General features: G+C 40.1%; 1 protein-coding gene across 1 annotated transcript in view; it reads right to left on the reverse strand.

Annotated features, from left to right (window-relative positions):
* Window positions 1–21473, reverse strand: part of PLCE1 (phospholipase C epsilon 1) — a 702162-nt gene that overhangs the window by 137681 nt on the left and 543008 nt on the right. Inside the window, 2 exon segments of the mRNA XM_053692317.1 lie at window positions 3489–4161; window positions 15106–15314. Coding sequence (XP_053548292.1) covers window positions 3489–4161; window positions 15106–15314 — 882 coding nt within the window.

Consider the following 21473-nt stretch of genomic DNA (forward strand, 5'->3'; position numbering starts at 1 on the left):
ATCTTGAACGATGGAAATCTTAGGAATTTGTTTAGGATCTTTAAATCCAAGATTGGCCTGAAGGTTCCCTCTTTTTTGGGAACTACAAACAGTTTTGAGTAAAACCCTTGTCCTTGTTCCAACCGCGGAACTGGATGGATCACTCCTATTAATAAAAGATCTTGTACGCAGCGTAGAAACGCTTCCTTCTTTGTTAGGTTTGTTGACAACCTTGACAGATGAAATCTCCCTCTTGGGGGAGAGTATTTGAAGTGCAGAAGGTATCCCTGAGATATGATCTCTAACGCCCAGGGATCCTGAACATCTCTTGCCCAAGCCTGGGCGAAGAGGGAAAGTCTGCCCCCCACTAGATCCGGTCCCGGATCGGGGGCCCTCAATTCATGCTGTCTTAGGGGCAGCAGCAGGTTTTCTGGCCTGTTTGCCCCTGTTCCAGGACTGGTTAGGTTTCCAGCCTTGTCTGTAGCGAGCAACAGCTCCTTCCTGTTTTGGTGCAGAGGAAGTTGATGCTGCTCCTGCTTTGAAATTACGAAAGGAATGAAAATTGGACTGTCTAGCCTTGGCTTTGGCCTTGTCCTGAGGCAGGGCATGACCTTTACCTCCTGTAATGTCATCAATAATCTCTTTCAAGCCGGGCCCGAATAAGGTCTGCCCTTTGAAAGGAATATTAAGCAATTTAGATTTAGACGTAACATCAGCTGACCAGGATTTTAGCCACAGAGCTCTGCGTGCCTGAATGGCAAATCCTGAATTTTTAGCCGCAAGTTTAGTTAAATGTACTACGGCATCTGAAATAAATGAATTAGCTAACTTAAGGAATTTAAGTTTGTGTGTGATGTCATCTAGTGTGGATGATTGAAGTGTCTCTTCCAGAGACTCAAACCAAAATGCTGCTGCAGCCGTGACAGGCGCAATACATGCAAGAGGTTGCAATATAAACCCTTGTTGAACAAACATTTTCTTAAGGTAACCCTCTAATTTTTTATCCATTGGATCTGAAAAAGCACAGCTATCCTCCACTGGGATAGTGGTACGCTTAGCTAAAGTAGAAACTGCTCCCTCCACCTTAGGGACCATTTGCCATAAGTCCCGTGTGGCGGCGTCTATTGGAAACATTTTTCTGAATATAGGAGGGGGTGAGAAAGGCACACCGGGTCTATCCCACTCCTTAGTAACAATGTCAGTAAGTCTCTTAGGTATAGGAAAAACGTCAGTACTCGTCGGTACCGCAAAATATTTATCCAACCTACACATTTTTTCTGGGATTGCAACTGTGTTACAATCATTCAGAGCCGCTAATACCTCCCCTAGTAACACACGGAGGTTCTCAAGCTTAAATTTAAAATTTGAAATGTCTGAGTCCAGTTTATTTGGATCAGAACCGTCACCCACAGAATGAAGCTCTCCGTCTTCACGTTCTGCAAACTGTGACGCAGTATCAGACATGGCCCTTGCATTATCAGCGCACTCTGTTCTCATCCCAGAGTGATCACGTTTACCTCTTAGTTCTGGTAGTTTAGCCAAAACTTCAGTCATAACAGTAGCCATATCTTGTAATGTGATTTGTAATGGCCGCCCAGATGCACTCGGCGCTACAATATCACGCACCTCCTGAGCGGGAGATGCAGGTACTGACACGTGAGGCGAGTTAGTCGGCATAACTCTCCCCTCGTTGTTTGGTGAAATATGTTCAATTTGTACAGATTGACTATTTTTTAAAGTAGCATCAATACATTTAGTACATAAATTTCTATTGGGCTCCACTTTGGCATTAACACATATAGCACAGAGATATTCCTCTGAATCAGACATGTTTAACACACTAGCAAATAAACAGCAACTTGGAAATACTTTTCAAAGTAATTTACAAATAATATGAAAACGAACTGTGCCTTTAAGAAGCACAGAAAAAAATTATAACAGATAAAATAATTAAGTTATAGCATCAATCTTTGTCAAAATATACAGTTTTAGCAAAGGATTGTTCCCCTCAGCAAATGATAACTAACCCAGGCAGCAGAAAAAAATACACAAATAAACGTTTTTTATATCACAGTCAATACCATCAGCACAGCTCTGCTGTAATGATTACTTCCCTCAAAAAAGGCTTTTGAGATCCCTGAACTCTGTAGAGATGAACCGGATCATGCAGGAAGAAAATGAACCTCTGACTGAGTTTTTTCTGATGCGTAGTGAAAGCACCAAAATGGCCCCTCCCCCACACACATAACAGTGAGAGGGATCAGTGAACTGCTCTAATTTAAATCAAAACTATTGCCAAGTGGAAAAAAAGTGCCCAAAATATTTTTTCACCCAGTACCTCAGAGAAAAAAACGTTTTTACATGCCAGCAAAAAAACGTTTTACCTCAATAATTAATTGTCATTTAAAACCTATTGCAAGTCCCTGCAAAATAGGTTAAGTCTATGTATACAGTTTAAAAGCCAGAGAAGTACCATTTCCCAGAAAACTGAAGTGTAAAATATACATACATGACAGCCTGATATCAGCTACATCTACTGCATTCAAGGCTGAGTTTACATTATAACGGTATGGCAGGATTTTCTCATCAATTCCATGTCAGAAAATAATAAACTGCTACATACCTCTTTGCAGATTAATCTGCCTGCTGTCCCCTGGTCTGAAGTTTACCTCTCCTCAGATGGCCGAGAAACAGCAATATGATCTTAACTACTCCGGCTAAAATCATAGAAAAACTCAGGTAGATTCTTCTTCAAATTCTACCAGAGAAGGAATAACACACTCCGGTGCTATTATAAAATAACAAACTTTTGATTGAAGATATAAAAACTAAATATATCACCATAGTCCTCTCACACATCCTATCTAGTCGTTGGGTGCAAGAGAATGACTGGAGGTGACGTAGAGGGGAGGAGCTATATAGCAACTCTGCTGGGTGAATCCTCTTGCACTTCCTGTAGGGGAGCAGTTAATATCCCACAAGTAATGATGACCCGTGGACTGATCACACTTAACAGAAGAAAGAGTGGATAATGAAACTGCTCCCTAATGACCATTCCACACAACTGGTTTAATCAACAAACAACCTTTCAAACCCTGCTGGGTCAGAAAACTAATTTTTAGAGGCTTAGTTTTGCAATTCGTTTTTTGGCAATTATAAGTCGCTAATTGCAGCTGTGCACCACACTTCTGAAATTCCAAGCAGTGAAGGGGTTAATCAGTTAGCTTGTAAGGTTACGTTTTGCTGTATTGTAGAGATTAACCCCCACCTGACACCTCCCACACCCTGATTCCTACCAGATACCTTCCAAACACCTCTCTCCAACCCCACTGGTCAACACCATCTTAGGTACTGGCAGAAAGTCCACTACTATGCAGTTTATTCTTTCTGTAGTGTAGCGGCCCTTCCTTCCCACCCTGATCCCCTCCCGAAACTTTCTTATCCTCCCACTCCCACAGACATATTTGTTACTGGCACACGTCTAATGTACATGCAATGTGAATATTTACCTGGTAGAGACTAACATATTGTTTCCTTAACCACTGCAACCTCTGATCAGGAAATTTTTTAATCTTCCTCACTGCTTTGGTTAGCTCCAGCAATCCATCGTACAATGTTTTGGCTGTATACTTGGGAGCTACAAAGTGCAACAACTTATTGTCAGTAGTATGAAGTCCAAAAAGTAAAGTAACTCCATTTTCTTCCAGGTTCATATTACAGAGTTTGTTTTGAACACACACAGTGTGCATATCAATGCCCGGATGTCCCATGTAAACAGCCTTTACTGAGAACAAGTCCAAGAATCCGTCAGCAAGTCCATTGATTCCTGCACTGGCAAGAAATTGAAATTTAATCTCTGCACTGCTACCTAGGACACCCAGTTTATTTTTAGTGTTTGCAAGGCATGTTGTGGATGGTTTTGTCCATGTCAATGTACTGTTGTCTGGTTGAAGTTGAAGAAAACAGCGAACTGAAATGTGCGTCTCCTGATCATAACGAATGACAGTAACTCCTTGCTGAAGAAACTGGTAGACATCAGCTCTTATTGATAACACATACCAGGGAATAAGTTCTATGCCATGGCTGAATGCCTGCTGCTGTTCTTCATTTCCATGCAAGTCCCAATCGTTTGACTGCTCAAAAATATCACTTTCCGAATCAGAAAGGTCTCCCATGATAAACCTATCAACAAAAGTCATATGTAAATATCTGTATCATCAAATCTATAGTCTGCTAGTACATAAAGGAACACATTTAAAGGGACATGAAACACATTTTACGTCCATGGATTATTTAGAGCATACCATTTTGAACAACTTTCTAATTAACTTATATTATCAAATTTGCTCCATTCTCTTGGTAACCTTCATTGAAGGAGCAACAATGCACTTTTAGGCGCTAGCTCAAGACTTCGGGCAAGCCAGTGACAAGAGGCATATATGTGCAGACACCAATAAGAAGCTGACTCCAGTAGTGACTCCATTTCTGCTCCTGAGCCTACCTGGGTATGCTTTTTAACAAAGAATACTAAAAAAACAAAAACAAATTAGATAGCATAATTAAATTGTAAAGTTGATTAAAATTGCATGATCTATCTGAACCAGGAAAATTTAATTTTGAATTAAGTTAAACTCAGTGTTACTATTTGTTTATGGATACACTATTCACAAAAAATAGCACTGTTTAAATCCAATACCATATTTAGGTGGTCAGAAGTACAACTTCAAAGCAAAGAACAGCCCTCTCTCCAAAGCCCTCAATCATAAAAGGATGTTTAGATCTCACTTCCAACTGATGTTCCAGTTCATACACTAAGCTAATGTTCCTGTTCATCCCATAAGTAATTGAAACTGACACTAAATATGTGTAAGATCATTGACCATTGCGTACCAGCAACCTGTGATAGGGTGTGGGGTATTATCCTTTTAAAATAGCACTGAGTCTTTAACAACGATCCACCATATTGTACGAAGCACTGAACTGTCCACAATTTAACAGTAAAATCCTGTGTTAACAGCTGCTAACATAAAAAAAAACAAAGATCATAAGCTATTTTTTTACACCTGTTCTATACTAGACTAATTGGGATGTGTCATTGCTTTTTAAAATTGAAAAAGTGCTATCTTTGTATTCGGGGCTGGTGTTCTATCGAAATTTGGTATCGCATTGAGATTTGCTACCTCTGTGTGCGCATGCGCACAAGTACATAAATGCACTACAGATGTTTCAAAAGAATGTGCAGAATGTAATTGCGTTATTACAAACACACACACATGGAGGTAGCTAATCTCAATGGAGAGGAAATTTAGTCCACACATTTGTTCTTAAAGCGGCCATGAACATGCCCCATTTCTCATTCAATTACACATATAATCAAAAATAAAGAATCTCTCCACTTCTTAATTAAAGTTCAATATGCAATAAAAATTAAATGATGCTTGTCTCCACCTCGCATTCATTTTTTTAAATGCACATTAATTACGATTACTCCTAAATTCATTCGCTGTACGCTATGTTGTCTCATCTGCTTGATAAGCTCCTGTAGCGTACAGTTAATGAATTTAGGAGTAATCGTAATTAATGTGCATATTAAAAAGTTGAAAGTTAGAGACAAGATTTATATATATATATATATATATATATATTTATATATATATATATATATATATATTATTACAGATTGTTGAATTTGTCAACAAACAGGTGGAAATATGCTCACCAGATGCCATTGCACCGTACTGAGACCGGTGCTTGAACTCAGACTAGCACTTTTTTCAGCGGCTAGTACACTGTCAGCTGTTCCTTAGCTGAGGGCTGATGGAAATGCCAGAACTCCCGAACTGTTTTCACGGGTCAGGACTGGAAATCTTTGCACCACTCTGCAACGCGTTTCTCGACCGCTCAGTGGTCGTTTCATCAGGCAAATGTAAAAGACGGATACAAACATATGGCAGCAAAACAGGAAGTTGTCAATTCATGTTAATGGTGCTAATGAAGCATGTTTGTATCCGTCTTTTAAATTTGCCTGATGAAACAACCACTGAGCGGTTGAGAAACGTGTTGCAGCAAAGAGTTATTAAAATTTAGATATTTTATTATACTTGGGAAGTTGTTTTTATAAACTGATTTGATTTCAAATTTTATTCCTCCAAATTGGTGCAAAGATTTCCAGTCCTGACCGGTGAAAACAATTTGGAAGTTCTGGCATTTCCATCAGCCCTCAGCTAAGGAACATCTGACAGTGTACTAGCCGCTGAAAAAAGTGCTAGCCTGCGTTCAAGCACCGGTCACAGTTTGGTGCAACGGCATCTGGTGAGCATATTTCCACCTGTTTGTTGACAAATTCAACAATCTGTAATACACTATGAGGCGCCCTCTTCTTCTCTCTCCAGTTCTGTAGATTATCCCACACACCGGATTCTCAAGCGGAGCGGCCTCTCCCTTATCCTTCAAAGGATCACAGATTACAGGGCTACTTGCGGACCACGACAGACAGTACCCTATTGTTGGCTTATTGGACATGCAAGTCTTTTCTTGTTCTCTGACTTCCACACAACATTGACTTAAGTATCAGTATAATTTTTTATTATTTTGTTTTGGCTTTGTTTCCTTTTTTCTGTGTGTTCATTTTTTACGGTGCGCCCCCATTAGGATACCCCCTTGGGTTTGTTTATATATATATATATATATATATATATATATATGTATATATATATATATATATATATATATATATATGTGCATTTTCATATTTTACAATTAACAAACATCATATATTCCAAAATAATATAATGCAACATTCTTGTGACCCAAGCCTAGTACCTGTAATTTACCTTGTTGATTGTAACTCCCACCTCCAACATTGACAACCACTCCACAATAGTGACTCGCAGGTTATAATGTACCGAAATGCAATATAAAAATTTGATAGCAAGGATGTCACTGTGCATTTCCAGGAAGAGAATTTACTTTCTTATGTAGCATAACTAACTCGCCAACTGCCACTGTTCTTGCCACAGATTTACTTCAATGTTTCAACGTTTCTAGTGACTCCTAACCGAAGGTAAAAAAATAATTTATGCTTACCTGATAAATTTATTTCTCTTGTGATGTATCGAGTCCACGGATTCATCCTTACTTGTGGGATATTCTCCTCCCCTACAGGAAGTGGCAGAGAGAGCACCCACAGCACAGCTGCCTATATAGCTCCTCCCTTAGCTCCATCCCCCAGTCATTCGACCGAAGGCTAGGAAGAAAAAGGAGAAACTATAGGGTGCAGTGGTGACTGAAAGTTTAAAAATAAAAATATATGTGCCTGTCTTAATAAACAGGGCGGGCCGTGGACTCGATACACCACAAGAGAAAGTAATTTATCAGGTAAGCATAAATTCTGTTTTCTCTTGTAAGGTGTATCCAGTCCACGGATTCATCCTTTACGTGTGGGATACCAATACTAAAGCTTTAGGACACGGATGAAGGGAGGGAACAAGACAGATACCTTAAACGGAAGGCTCCACTGCTTGCAGCAAAAGTATCAAATTTTTGCTGCAAAAGTATCGAATTTTTGCTGCAAAAGTATCGAATTTGGAAAATTTGGAAAAAGTATGCAGTGAAGACCAAGTCGCTGCCTTACAAATCTGTTCAACAGAAGCCTCATTTTTAAAAGCCCATGTGGAAGCCACTGCTCTGGTAGAATGAGCAGTAATTGTTTTAGGAGGCTGCTGGCCAGCAGTCTCATAGGCCAAACGAATGATGCTTTTCAGCCAAAAGGAAAGAGAGGTAGCAGTCGCTTTCTGACCTCTCCTCTTACCAGAATAGATAACAAACAAGGAAGATGTTTGTCTGAAATCCTTAGTTGCTTGTAACTAGAACTTTAAAGCACGAACTACATCAAGATTGTGTAACAGACGTTCCTTCTTCGAAAAAGGATTAGGACACAGAGAAGGAACAACTATTTCCTGGTTAATATTCTTGTGAGAAACAACTTTAGGAAGAAAACCAGGCTTGGTACGCAAAACAACCTTATCTGCGTGGAACACCAGGTAAGGTGAATCACACTGTAATAGCTACCAAAAACAAAACTATCCAAGATAACAACTTAATATATATGGAATGTAAAGGTTCAAACGGAACCCCTTGAAGAACTGAAAGAACTAGATTTAGACTCCATGGCGGAGCCACAGGTTTATAGACAGGCTTGATTCTGACTAAAGCCTGAGCAAACGCTTGAACGTCTGGTACCTCTGCCAGACGCTTGTGAAAAAGGATAGACAGAGCAGATATTTGTCCTTTTAAGGAACTAGCTGACAATCCTTTCTCCAATCCTTCTTGGAGGAAAGACAATATCCTGGGAATCCTAACTTCTCCATGAGTAACCCTTAGATTCACACCAACAAAGATATTTCCGCCATATCTTATGGTAGATTTTCCTGATGACAGGCTTTCTAGCCTGAATCAGAGTATCTATAACTGACTCAGAGAAACCACACTTTGATAGAATCAAGCGTTCAATCTCCAAGCAGTCAGACGTAGAGAAACTAGATTTGGATGCTTGAACGGACCCTGTATTAGAAGATCCTGCCTCATTGGCAGTGTCCATGGTGGGACAGATGACATGTCCACTAGGTCTGCATACCAAGTCCTGCGTGGCCACGCAGGCGCTATCAGAATCACCAAAGCCTTCTCCTGCTTGATTCTGGCGACCAGACGAGGGAGAAGGGGAAACAGTGGAAAAACATAAGCCAGATTGAAGGACCAAGGCGCTGCTAGAGCATCTATCAATACCGCCTTGGGGTCCCGGGACCTGGACCTGTAGAGAAGAAGTTTGGCGTTCTGACAGGACGCCATCAGATCCAACTCTGGAGTGCCCCATAGCTTAGTCAGCTGGGCAAATACCTCCGGGTGGAGTTCCCACTCCCCCGGGTGAAAAGTCTGACGACTTAGAAAATCCGCCTCCCAGTTGTCTACTCCTGGGATGTGAATTGCTAAGAGATGGCAGGAGTGATCCTCCACCCACCTGATTATTTTGGTTACTTCCGTCATTGCTAGGGAACTCTTTGTTCCCCCCTGATGATTGACGTAAGCTACAGTCGTGATGTTGTCCGACTGAAATCTAATGAATTTGGCCGCAGCTAGTTGAGGCCATGCCTGAAGAGCGTTGAATATCGCCCTCAGTTCCAGAATGTTTATCGGGAGAAGCGTTTCTTCTCGAGACCATAAGCCCTGAGCTTTCAGGGAATCCCAGACCGCACCCAGCCTAACAGACTGGCGTCGGTCGTTACAATGATCCACTCTGGCCTGCGGAAACATATTTCCTGAGACAACCACCAGAGAAAAGAATCTCTGGTCTCCTGGTCCAACTGAATTTGAGGAGACAAATCTGCATAATCCCCATTCCACTGTTTGAGCATGCATAGTTGCAGTGGTCTGAGGTGTATTCGAGCAAAAGGGACTATGTCCATTGCTGCTACCATTAATCTAATTGTCTCCATGCACTGAGCTACAGATGGCCGGGGAATGGAATGAAGAACTCGGCAAGTAGTTAAGAGTTTTAACTTTCTGACTCCCATCAGAAATATTTTCATTTCTACCGAGTCTATTAGAGTCCCTAGGAAGGGAACCCTTGTGAGAGGGGAAAGAGAACTCTTTTTGATGTTCACCTTCCACCCATGAGACCTCAGAAAGGCCAATACAATCTCTGTGTGAGACTTGGCTCTTTGGAAAGACGGCGCCTGAATTAAGATGTTGTCTAGGTAAGGCGCTACTGCTATGCCCTGCGGTCTTAGAACCGCCAGGAGGGACCCTAGCACCTTTGTGAAAATTCTGGGAGCAGTGGCTAAGCCGAAGGGAAGAGCCACAAACTGGTAATGCTTGTCCAGAAAAGCGAACCTGAGAAACTGGTGATGATCTTTGTGGATAGGAATGTGTAGGTATGCATCCTTTAGATCCACTGTAGTCATATATTGACCTTCCTGGATCATTGGTAAGATTGTCCGAATGGTCTCCATTTTGAATGATGGGACTCTGAGGAATCTGTTTAAGAATTTTTAGATCCAGGATGGGTCTGAAAGTTCCCTCTTTTTTGGGAACCACAAACAGGTTTGAGTAAAAACCCAACCCTTGTTCCGCAATTGGAACTGGTTGGATCACTCCCATTGTATGTAGATCTTCTACACAGCATAAAAACGTCTCTTTCTTTGTCTGATCTGTAGACAGACGAGAAAGGAGGAACCTTCCCCTTGGAGGAGAGCCCTTGAATTCTAGAAGATATCCCTGGGATACAATATCTAATGCCCAAGGATCGTGTACATCTCTTGCCCAGGCCTGAGCGAAGAGAGAGAGTCTGCCCCCTACTAGATCCGGTCCCGGATCGGGGGCTACCCCTTCATGCTGTCTTGGTGGCAGCTGCAGGCTTTTTGGCCTGTTTACCCTTATTCCAGCCCTGGTAAGGTTTTCAGGTTGCCTTGGGCTGTGAAGCGTTACCCTCTTGCTTTGCAGCCGGAGAGGATGAAGCGGGGCCGCTCCTGAAATTACGAAAGGAACGGAAATTAGCTTTTTTCTTTGTCTTAAAGGACTTGTCCTGAGGGAGAGCATGGCCTTTCCCCCCGGTGATTTCTGAAATAATCTCTTTCAATTCAGGCCCGAAGAGGGTCTTTCCTTTGAAAGGGATGTTCAAAAGCTTGGATTTAGACAACACATCGGCCGACCAGGACTATAGCCATAGCGCCCTGCGCGCCAAAATGTCGAAACCTGAATTTTTTTTGCCGCTAACTTAGCTATTTGGAAAGCGGCGTCAGTGATAAAAGAATTAGCTAGCTTTAGAGCCTTAATTCTATCCATAATTTCCTCATAAGAGGTCTCCGTCTGGAGCGAGTCTTCCAGCGCCTCAAACCAGAAAGCAGCTGCAGTAGTTACAGGAATAATGCAGGCAATAGGTTGGAGAAGAAAACCTTGTTGAACAAAAATTTTCTTAAGTAAACCCTCTAACTTCTTATCCATAGGGTCTTTAAAAGCACAACTGTCTTCAATTGGTATGGTTGTGCGTTTAGCAAGTGAAGAAACAGCCCCCTCCACCTTAGAGACCGTCTGCCACGAGTCCCGCACGGGGTCAGATATGGGGAACATTTTCTTAAAAACAGGAGGGGGAACAAAGGGAACACCTGGTCTATCCCACTCCCTAGTAACGATATCCGCAATCTTCTTAGGGACCGGAAACGCATCAGTATAAACAGGGACCTCTAGGTACTTGTCCATTTTACACAATTTCTCTGGGATCACCAAAGGGTCGCAGTCATCCAGAGTAGCTAATACCTCCCTGAGCAAAACACGGAGGTGTTCTAGTTTAAATTTAAAAGCCAAAGTATCTGAATCTGTCTGAGGAGGAACCCTTCCTGAATCAGAGACTTCTCCCTCAGACATCAAATCCCTCGCTCCCACTTCAGAGCGTTGTGAGGGTATATCGGATACGGCTACCAAAGCGTCAGAATGCTCATAATCTGTTCTTAAAATGGAGCTATCACGCTTTGCAGGTAACACGGGCAGTTTAGATAAGAAGGCTGTAAGAGAATTATCCATGACTGCCTATAAGTCTTGTAATGTAAAAGGGTTAGACGCACTAGAGGTACTAGGCATCGCTTGAGCGGGCGTAACTGGTTGTGACACTTGGGGAGAGGTAGATGGGCTACCCTCGTTACCTTCAGTCTGAGAATCATCTTGGGCCACATTCTTAAGTGCAACAATATGATCTTTAAAGTGTATAGACATATCAGTACAAGTGGGACACATTCTGAGAGGGGGTTCCACCATGGCTTCTAAACACATTGAACAAGGATTTTCCTTGGTGTCAGACATGTTTAACAGACTAGTAGTATACACAAACAGTCTTGGAAATCACTTTAATCAAATAAAAAACACAATTTGAAAAAACGTCACTGTGCCTTTAAGAGGTAAAAAGAGCACACAATTTTGCAAAACAGTGAAAAATGCAGCAATCCTTTTGAAATTTTCACAGTATGTACCTAAAGCCTTAGTAAGATTGCACCACTAGTCTCAAAACGATTAACCCCTTAATGCCCAAACCGGAGCAGCTTAAAGCCAACACCCGGTTAAAATTACTACAGCACCTTGCCACAGCCTTGCTGTGGCCCTACCTGCCCTTAGGGATCAGATTTGGGGGAATATAGCTTATTTTATGCCCTCAAACAGCAGAAGAACCCTCCATGTGAAGCAGCATGAACTTCTATGCAATTCTAACTGCGCATCTGAGGCGCGAAATTAGGCTCCTCCCACTCTACTCCGGAGCTGTGAGGCCTAAGAAATCACTCCTAAGTGAATAAAAAATAGCCATGTGGGTAATAACCCCAGAAAGAACCCAAAAGGACTTTCAAAGTGTCTTACAAACGATATTTTCCTTAGATAAACAATCGATTGCCCTGAATTAGTGTCAACCAGCATAATTAGCCCTCTTATGTAAGCATTCAATTCCTTACTAAGTCTGTGAACATAGCTTACCCTCCCCTCATGGGGATATTGTCAGTCTCTTCTAGCATTATCTCAGTCTTGTCTAGAAATAAATGACTGAACATACCTTATTGCAGACTACACTGCAAGCCGTTCCCCCCAACTGAAGTTTTCTGGTACTCCTCAGTCCTGCGTGGGAACAGCAGTGGATTTTAGTTTTCAACATGCTAAAATAATTTTCCTCTCAGCAGAAATCTTCATCACTTTTCTGCTAGAGAGTAAATAGTACAAACCGGTACCATTTAAAATAAACTTTTGATTGAAGATAATAAAAACTACAATTCTAACACCACATTCTCGAGAGAGACCCTAGGGCTTAGAGCCGGCAAAGAGAATGACTGGGGGGTGGAGCTAGAGGGGGAGCTATATGGACAGCTCTGCTGTGTGCTCTCTTTGCCACTTCCTGTAGGGAAGGAGAATATCCCACAAGTAAAGGATGAATCCGTGGACTGGATACACCTTACAAGAGAAATAGGCCCCTCCCACCTCACTCGAGTTTTGAGGCCTAACAGAAAAACAGTAGAGTGTCTCTAAATTAACCATGTGGGTTAAAAAACCCTAAAACAACAGCAGTGGATCGTAGTTACAAAATGCTAAGATCATCATCCTCCTTGCAGAAATCTTCATCCCTTTTCTGCCAGAGAGTAAATAGTACACACCGGTACCATTTAAAATAACAAACTTTTGCTTGAGAAAATAAAAACCTAACATTTGTGTCACCACACTCCTCTTTGCCCTTCCTAGCAGTTAAGCAGGCAGAGAGAATGACTGGGGGGTGGAGCTAAGGGGGGAGCTATATAGGCAGCTCTGCTGTGGGTGCTCTCTCTGCCACTTCCTGTAGGGGAGGAGAATATCCCACAAGTAAGGATGAATCCGTGGACTCGATACATCTTACAAGAGAAATTTAAGATTTATTCAGTTAAGCCATGACTGCACAACTATGCAGACATAAATAGTATTTAGATATTTGTCATAAAAGGGTAGTATAATACACACAAATGATTTAAGTAGAGATCGCATAAATTGATTGGTCTGCTCTTAAAGGGACAGTAAACTCAAAATTAAACATAAATACTTTGGATAGAGCATGACATTTTAAACAACTTTCCGTTGTACTTCAAGTATCGATTATGCTTAGTTCTCTCGGTATCCTAGTTGAGCTTAGAAGTGAACATGTGTCTTAAAGGGACACTGAACCCAAATGTTTTCTTTTGTGATTCAGATAGAGCATGCAATTTTAAGCAAGTTTCTAATTTACTCCTATTATCAATTTTTCTTCGTTCTCTTGCTATCTTTATTTGAAAAAGAAGGCATCTAAGCTTTTTTTGGGTTTAGTACTCTGGACAGCACTTTTTTTATTGGTGGATGAATTTATCCACCAATCAGCAAGAACAACCCAGGTTGTTCACCAAAAATGGGCCGGCATCTAAACTTACATTCTTGCATTTCAAATAAAGATACCAAGAGAATGAAGAAAATTTGATAATAGGGGTAAATTAGAAAGCTGCTTAAAATTTCATGCTCTATCTGAATCACGAAAGAAAAAAATTGGGTTCAGTGTCCCTTTAAGCCATCTGCAGCACGTTTGCAATATTTATAGCAATGTTATACATAGTTACAAGCACTGCCTCCATAGACTGCTATAGACACGTACATGCTTCTAACCTCTTATCAATCTACCTAGGTTTAGTCTTCAACAAACAATACCAAAAGAACAAATCAAATTTGATAATAAACTGGGAAATTGTTTAAAATTGAATCATGAACATTTCATTTTAACTTTACCGTCCCTTTAATATATACTCTACATGTTCTCCATTATAAAGTTTTAGATTTCTCAAGTGGATTTTTCTATTTCGGTTATTTTTTCTATCTGATAGAGCTACATAATTTTACATTAGCCTATAAATAAAAAGGGGGAACAAACACATACAAATAGTAACGAATTAGAACAAAGAAAATATGGGGGGGAAAAATGTTGAGTATTTCAGAAATTCTATTATTATTAGCTGAATATTTCAGCTTGTATCAAATGGAAGTTTCTGTCTACTAGCAATAGCTGAAAAGATAAACTACAGAAAATGATCCAAGTATCTGGGCAACAAAATACAAAGCATACCTAGTGCGGAAAAACGTTCCATTAGTGAAATTCTTGAGTCAGAAGTCAATGTTGCCAAATTGTAAATCTCCACAGGCATAAGAACAAAAGGATATAATTAAAGGGATAGGAAAGTCAAAAATTAAACTTGCATGATTCACATGGAGCATGTCATTTTAAATTCACTTCTATTTTCAAATGTGTTTTGTTCTCTTGTTATCCTTTGTTGAAAAATAGTACGCACATATAGTACACTAGTGAGAGCTAGTTGCTGATTGGTGCCTGCAAACATTTATCTCTTGTGATTGTCTAGCTAGATGTGTTCGGCTAGCTGCCAGTAGTGCAATGTTGTTCCTTCAGCAAAGGATAACAAGAGAATGAAGCAAAAGGAAGGAAAGTTGTTTGAAATTGTGTGTTCTATCCAAATCATGAAACATTTTGGGTTTCCTGTCCCTTTAAGGAAGCATCAAACCAAAATAAAAGGCATATTAAAGTAAAGCAAAACTTACTGAAATCTATTTCTATCCATTACTGAGTTTTTTCTTGAAATGTTGCCGTCACTGAAGCCATCTTCGCCCTCCTCAGATTCTAAGCTACGATTGCAACTGCGAATGGTTTGCAGGATATTGTTCACTGTAGATTCTTTTTCGGTGTTATTCAATCCATCTTTTCCCACACGCTGCAAAAAGTTGTCTTGTCCATTGTAATCTGAAACAAACTGTAAATTACAATGCTATGAGACGTACTAGGATGGCTAGCTTTAGCATTCCCAAATAAATAAAGAAATGTTCAAAATATAATATGTTGTGACTGCATCAGTATATAGAGGAAGTAACACTTATATTAAAAGGACATGAAAGTCAAAAATAAAGTTTCATGATTCAGATAGTGAAGGCAATTTCAAGAGCTTTTCCAATTTACTTCTATCATAAAATTTGCTTTTTTTCTCTAAGTATCCTTTTTTGAAAGTCAGCTTCAGAGCAGACTACTGGTTGCTTACTGAACAAATTTGGTGAGTCAATGACACGCTATGCCAGATGTGCATCCACCAATCACCAGATAGCTCTCAGTAGGATACACAGACTATGAAGTAAATTTGATAATAGAAGAACATTTTAAAAGTCTTGGAAAATTGCATACTCTACCTGAATCATGACAAGTTTAATTTTGGACTTCCATGCCCCTTTAATATAAGTTAAAATGCATAGCTGAGAAAAAAACAGTTATGTAAATCAACAATGATAAACAGTACTTACCTCACGCCAATCAAAAAACCCGCTTCACCAGCATCTAATATTTAAAACTATAGATATACTCAAGCTTATTTTAGTGGGTATTGCAGGGCTTTTAATAGGGTTGCCACCTAGCCAGTATTTTACTGGCACGGACTGTAATTGGCGATTAGGAGCCGGTTCCGGTATAAGTAAAATACCGGCAATGCAAAAGCCGGTTTGTTTGTTTTTGCAACAGCCTTGGGTAGATGTTAATAACATTATTGTGATATCACTTCTGCTGTCCTAACAGAAACACTGTATAACTTCCTGTATTCAAAGACAAGAAGAAGACAGCTCTCCATGTCTCTCGGCTTATTGTGGTCACAATAAGAAGAAAAGTGTCTGATTGGCTAAGTGACCGAATACTGACACTTTACTGAGACCTTAGCACATGCGCAGTAAAGAATGCCATGTTCGATAGCTGAAAGCACAAGAAAAGAACAGAGCGCAACCGCAACTCAAGGTAAAAGTTTTTAATCACTTTTATGCGCTAAAAACAATTGCACTTACAAGATAATGAAATATTCAAGCCTTTGTTTAGTATTCAATGGACCGCAATCCAACAGACAGCACTCCAGGCTGGATTTCGTAGTAGCGTCTCTGTAAAGTCCAAAGGCACAGGTACTGGTAACCCCAAATTGCGACCGTACTTGTAACCACAATATTGTGGTCGCAATTTGGGGTTACCAGTACCAGTACCTGTGCCTTTGGACTTTACAGAGACGCTACTACGAAATCCAGCCTGGAGTGCTGTCTGTTGGATTGTGGTCCATTGAATACTAAACAAAGGCTTGAATATTTCATTATCTTGTAAGTGCAATTGTTTTTAGCGCATAAAAGTGATTAAAAACTTTTACCTTCAGTTGCGGTTGCGCTCTGTTCTTCTCTTGTGCTTTCAGTATTCATATGTTTGGGCGCTCTTCAGCGTCCTGTGACCAGTGAAGCAGCACCGCTCGCAACTACGGAGATAGGAGGATTCACATACAAGGAATCAAAGACATAGTTTTTTCTACTATACTCCTAGGGACATCGAGGTGAGATTATTATCAGTAGAAGTACTTTGTTAAGTGCATTTGTTGTATCAATTTTATTTGTGAATTTATGTATTTATAACGTTATTTGTATTATCATTGCTGTTAAATGCAGTAAATGTAAGTGTTCATTTTTTTATTTTTAAGGTGTGCTTAGCCAGTAGCTCAACCTGACAACGTTATTTACCATACAAGTATAGAGAATTGAGTAAAGTCAGGGGTGCTGAGGACGCATATAGATTTAGATAGGTTAAGAGTCCCAGCAGTTGTGTCTTTGAAAGCGCAGTGTTAGGGCAACAGTACAGAATGTTCGATAGCTGAGCAAAGTTCTCATAAGTAAGAAATAGTAGTATTGGATGAAACGGAAATTACGCCAATTCAGTGGAGGAGATTAAAGGTTAGAGGTTATCACAATGGCAGCGTCAGGTGGAGGAATGGGTGACCTGGGATCGCTGGTAAGAATGAGTAGCAACACTTTGGTCATTTCGGATGCACGTTCAATTTTCTGTTAATCACATGTCTTTAAGTGACAGAAAATATCGGTAGTTGTATGGTTGGTATATTACTAACACATAGTTATCCCTTAAATCCAATCAACACTATAGTTTTGTGCTGTCTGCTATCTTTAAATCAATTTGCTTGCATATACATTATGCATATTGATCAATGTTTACAGAACCCTGGGCTTCTGTTTGTATTCTGGAGTGCTAACTTCTGCAATTGGATTTATATAGGATATCTAAATACAACTCAATAAATTCTAGTAATAATATAGACTAAACAATGAAAACAAAAAACTTCCTGCTAAGATTCAAATACAAGTCATAAGAATCACTTTGCACACTACGGTAGATATCTTTATGTGGTGGCATTTTCTGAAACATCATCATCAAATATGCAAAAGTGATAGTAAACTCTTCCTTTAAAAAATGAAAAAAAAAAAAAAAAAATATATATATATTTAACTTGAAACTTCATAAAAAGAAAAACATAATTTATGTAAGAATTTACCTGATAAATTCATTTCTTTCATATTGGCAAGAGTCCATGAACTAGTGACGTATGGGATATACAAACCTACCAGGAGGGGCAAAGTTTCCCAAACCTCAAAACGCCTATAAATACACCCCTCACCGCACCCACAATTCAGTTTAACGAATAGCCAAGCAGTGAGGTGATAAAGAAAGGAGTAAAAAAGCATCAACAAAGGAAATGGAATAATTGTGCTTTATACAAAAAAATCATAACCACCATAAAAAGGGTGGGCCTCATGGACTCTTGCCAATATCAAAGAAATGAATTTATCAGGTAAATTCTTACATAAAATATGTTTTCTTTCATGTAATTGGCAAGAGTCCATGAGCTAGTGACGTATGGGATAGCAAATACCCAAGATGTGGAACTCCACTCAAGAGTCACTAGAGAGGGAGGGATAAAAATAAAGACAGCCAATTCCGCTGAAAAAAATTAATCCACAACCCAAATCATAAGTTTTAATCTTATAAAGAAAAAGAAAAAAAAAATGAAATTATAAGCAGAAGAATCAAAGTGAAACAGCTGCCTGAAGAACTTTTCTACCAAAAACTGCTTCTGAAGAAGAAAAAATATCAAAATGGTAGAATTTAGTAAATGTATGCAAAGAAGACCAAGTTGCTGCTTTGCAAATCTGATCAACTGAAGCTTCATTCTTAAAAGTCCAGGAAGTGGAAACAGACAAAGTAGAATGAGCCGCAATCCTCTGAGGCGGGGATTTACCCGACTCCAAATATGCGTGATGAATCAAAAGCTTTAACCACGAAGCCAAGGAAACAGCAGAAGCCTTCTGACCTTTCCTAGAACCAGAAAAGATAACAAATAGACTAGAAGTCTTCCTGAAATCTTTAGTAGCTTCAACATAATATTTCAAAGCTCTCACCACATCCAAAGAATGTAAGGATCTTCCCAAAGAATTCTTAGGATTAGGACACAAGGAAGGGACAACAATTTCTCTACTAATATTGTTGGAATTCACAACTTTCGGTAGGAATTTAAATGAAGTCCACAAAACCGCATTATCCTGATGAAAAATCAGAAAAGGAGACTCACAAGAAAGAGCAGATAATTCAGAAACTCTACTAGCAGAAGAGATGGCCAAAAGAAACAACACTTTCCAAGAAAGCAATTTAATGTCCAAAGATTGCATAGGCTCAAACGGAGGAGCCTGTAAAGCCTTTAAAACCAAATTAAGACTCCAGGGAGGAGAGATTGATTTAATGACAGTCTTGATACGGACCAATGCCTGTACAAAACAATGAATATCAGGAAGATTGTCCTTTCAAAGAACTTGCAGACAAACCCTTATCCAAACCATCCTGAAGAAACTGTAAAATTCTAGGAATTCTAAAAGAATGCCAAGTGAATTTATGAGAAGAACACCATGAAATGTAAGTCTTCCAAACTCGATAATAAATCTTTCTAGAAACAGATTTACAAGCCTACAACATAGTTTTAATTACTGAGTCAGAGAAACCTCTATGCCTAAGCACTAAGCGTTCAATCTCCATACCTTCAAATTTAATGATTTGAGATCCTGATGGAAAAACAGACCTTGAGATAGAAGGTCTGGTCTTAACGGAAGTGGCAAGGTTGGCAACTGGACATCCTAACAAGATCCGCATACCAAAACCTGTGTGGCCATGCTGGAGCCACCAGCAACACAAACGATTGCTCCATGATGATTTTGGAAATCACTCTTGGAAGAAGAACAAGAGGCGGAAAAATATAGGCAGGTTGATAACTCCAAGAAAGTGTCAATGCATCCACTGCCTCCGCCTGCGGATCCCTGGACCTGGACAGGTACCTGGGAAGTTTCTTGTTTAGATGAGATGCCATCAGATCTATTTCTGGAAGCCCCCACATCTGAACAATTTGAAAAAACACATCTGGGTGAAGAGACCACTCTCCTGGATGTAAAGTCTGCCGACTGAGATAATCCGCTTCCCAATTGTCTATACCTGGGATATGGACCGCAGAAATTAGACAGGAGCTGGATTCCGCCCAGGCAAGTATCCGAGATACTTCTTTCATAGCTTGGGGACTGTGAGTCCCACCCTGATGATTGACATATGCCACAGTTGTGATATTGTCTGTCTGAAAACAAATGAACGGCTCTCTCTTCAAGAGAGGCCAAATCTGAAGAGCCCTGAAAAACGCACGGAGTTCCAAAATATTGATTTGTAATCTCGCCTCTTGAGATTTCGAAACCCCTTGTGCTGTCAGAGATCCCTAGACAGCTCCCCAACCTGAAAGACGTGCATCTGTTGTGATCACGGTCCAGGTTGGATGAACAAAAGAGGCCCCTTGAACTATATGATGGTGATCTAACCACCAAGTCAGAGATAGTCGAACATTGGAATTTAAGGATATTAATTGTGATATCCTTGTATAATTCCTGCACCATTGGTTCAGCATACAAAGCTGAAGAGGTCTCATGTGAAAACGAGCAAAGGGGATCGCATCTGATGCTGCAGTCATGAGACCTAAAACCTCCATGCACATAGCTACTGAAGGGAATGACTGAGACTGAAGGTTCCGACAGGCTGCAACCAACTTCAAACGTCTCGTCTGTTAGAGACAAAGTCATGGATACTGAATCTATCTGGAAACCTAAAAAGATTACCCTTGTCTGAGGAATCAAAGAACTTTTTGGTAAATTGATCCTCCAACCATGTCTTTGAAGAAACAACACTAGTTGATTCGTGTGAGATTCTGCAGAATGTAAAGACTGAGCAAGTACCAAGATATTGTCCAAATAAGGAAACACCGCAATACCCCGCTCTCTGATTACAGAGAAAAGGGCACTGAGAACCTTTGAAAAGATCCTTGGAGCTGTTGCTAGGCTAAAAGGAAGAGCAACAAATTGGTAATGCTTGTCTAGAAAAGAGAATCTCAGGAACTGATAGTGATCTGGATGAATCGGAATATGAAGATATGCATCCTGTAAGTCTATTGTGGACATATAATGCCCTTGCTAAACAAAAGGCAGAATAGTCCTTATAGTCACCATTTTGAATGTTGGTATTCTTACATAACGATTCAAGATTTTTAGATCCAGAACTGGTCTGAATGAATTTTCTTCTTTGGGACAATGAACAGATTTGAATAAAACCCCAGACCCTATTCCTGAAAAGGAACCAGCACGATTACCCCAGAAGACTCCAGGTCTGAAACACATTTCAGGAAAGCCTGTGCTTTCTCGGGGTTCACTGGAATGCGTGAGAGAAAGAAACTTCTCACAGGCAGTCTTACTCTGAAACCTATTCTGTACCCCTGATAGACAATGTTCTGAATCCAATGATTTTGGACTGTATTTATCCAAGCATCCTTGAACAATTTTAGTCTGCCCCCTACCAGCTGAGCTGGAATGAGGGCCGCACCTTCATGCAGACTTGGGGCTGGTTTAGATCTCTTAAATGGCTTGGATTTATTCCAGACTGAGGAAGGCTTCCAATTGGAAACAGATTCCTTAGGGGAAGGATTAGGTTTCTGTTCCTTATTCTGTCGAAAGGAACGAAAACGGTTAGAAGCTTTAAA

Source organism: Bombina bombina, chromosome 9 (genome assembly GCF_027579735.1).
Source record: "Bombina bombina isolate aBomBom1 chromosome 9, aBomBom1.pri, whole genome shotgun sequence".
In the NCBI taxonomy this organism is placed as follows: domain Eukaryota; kingdom Metazoa; phylum Chordata; class Amphibia; order Anura; family Bombinatoridae; genus Bombina; species Bombina bombina.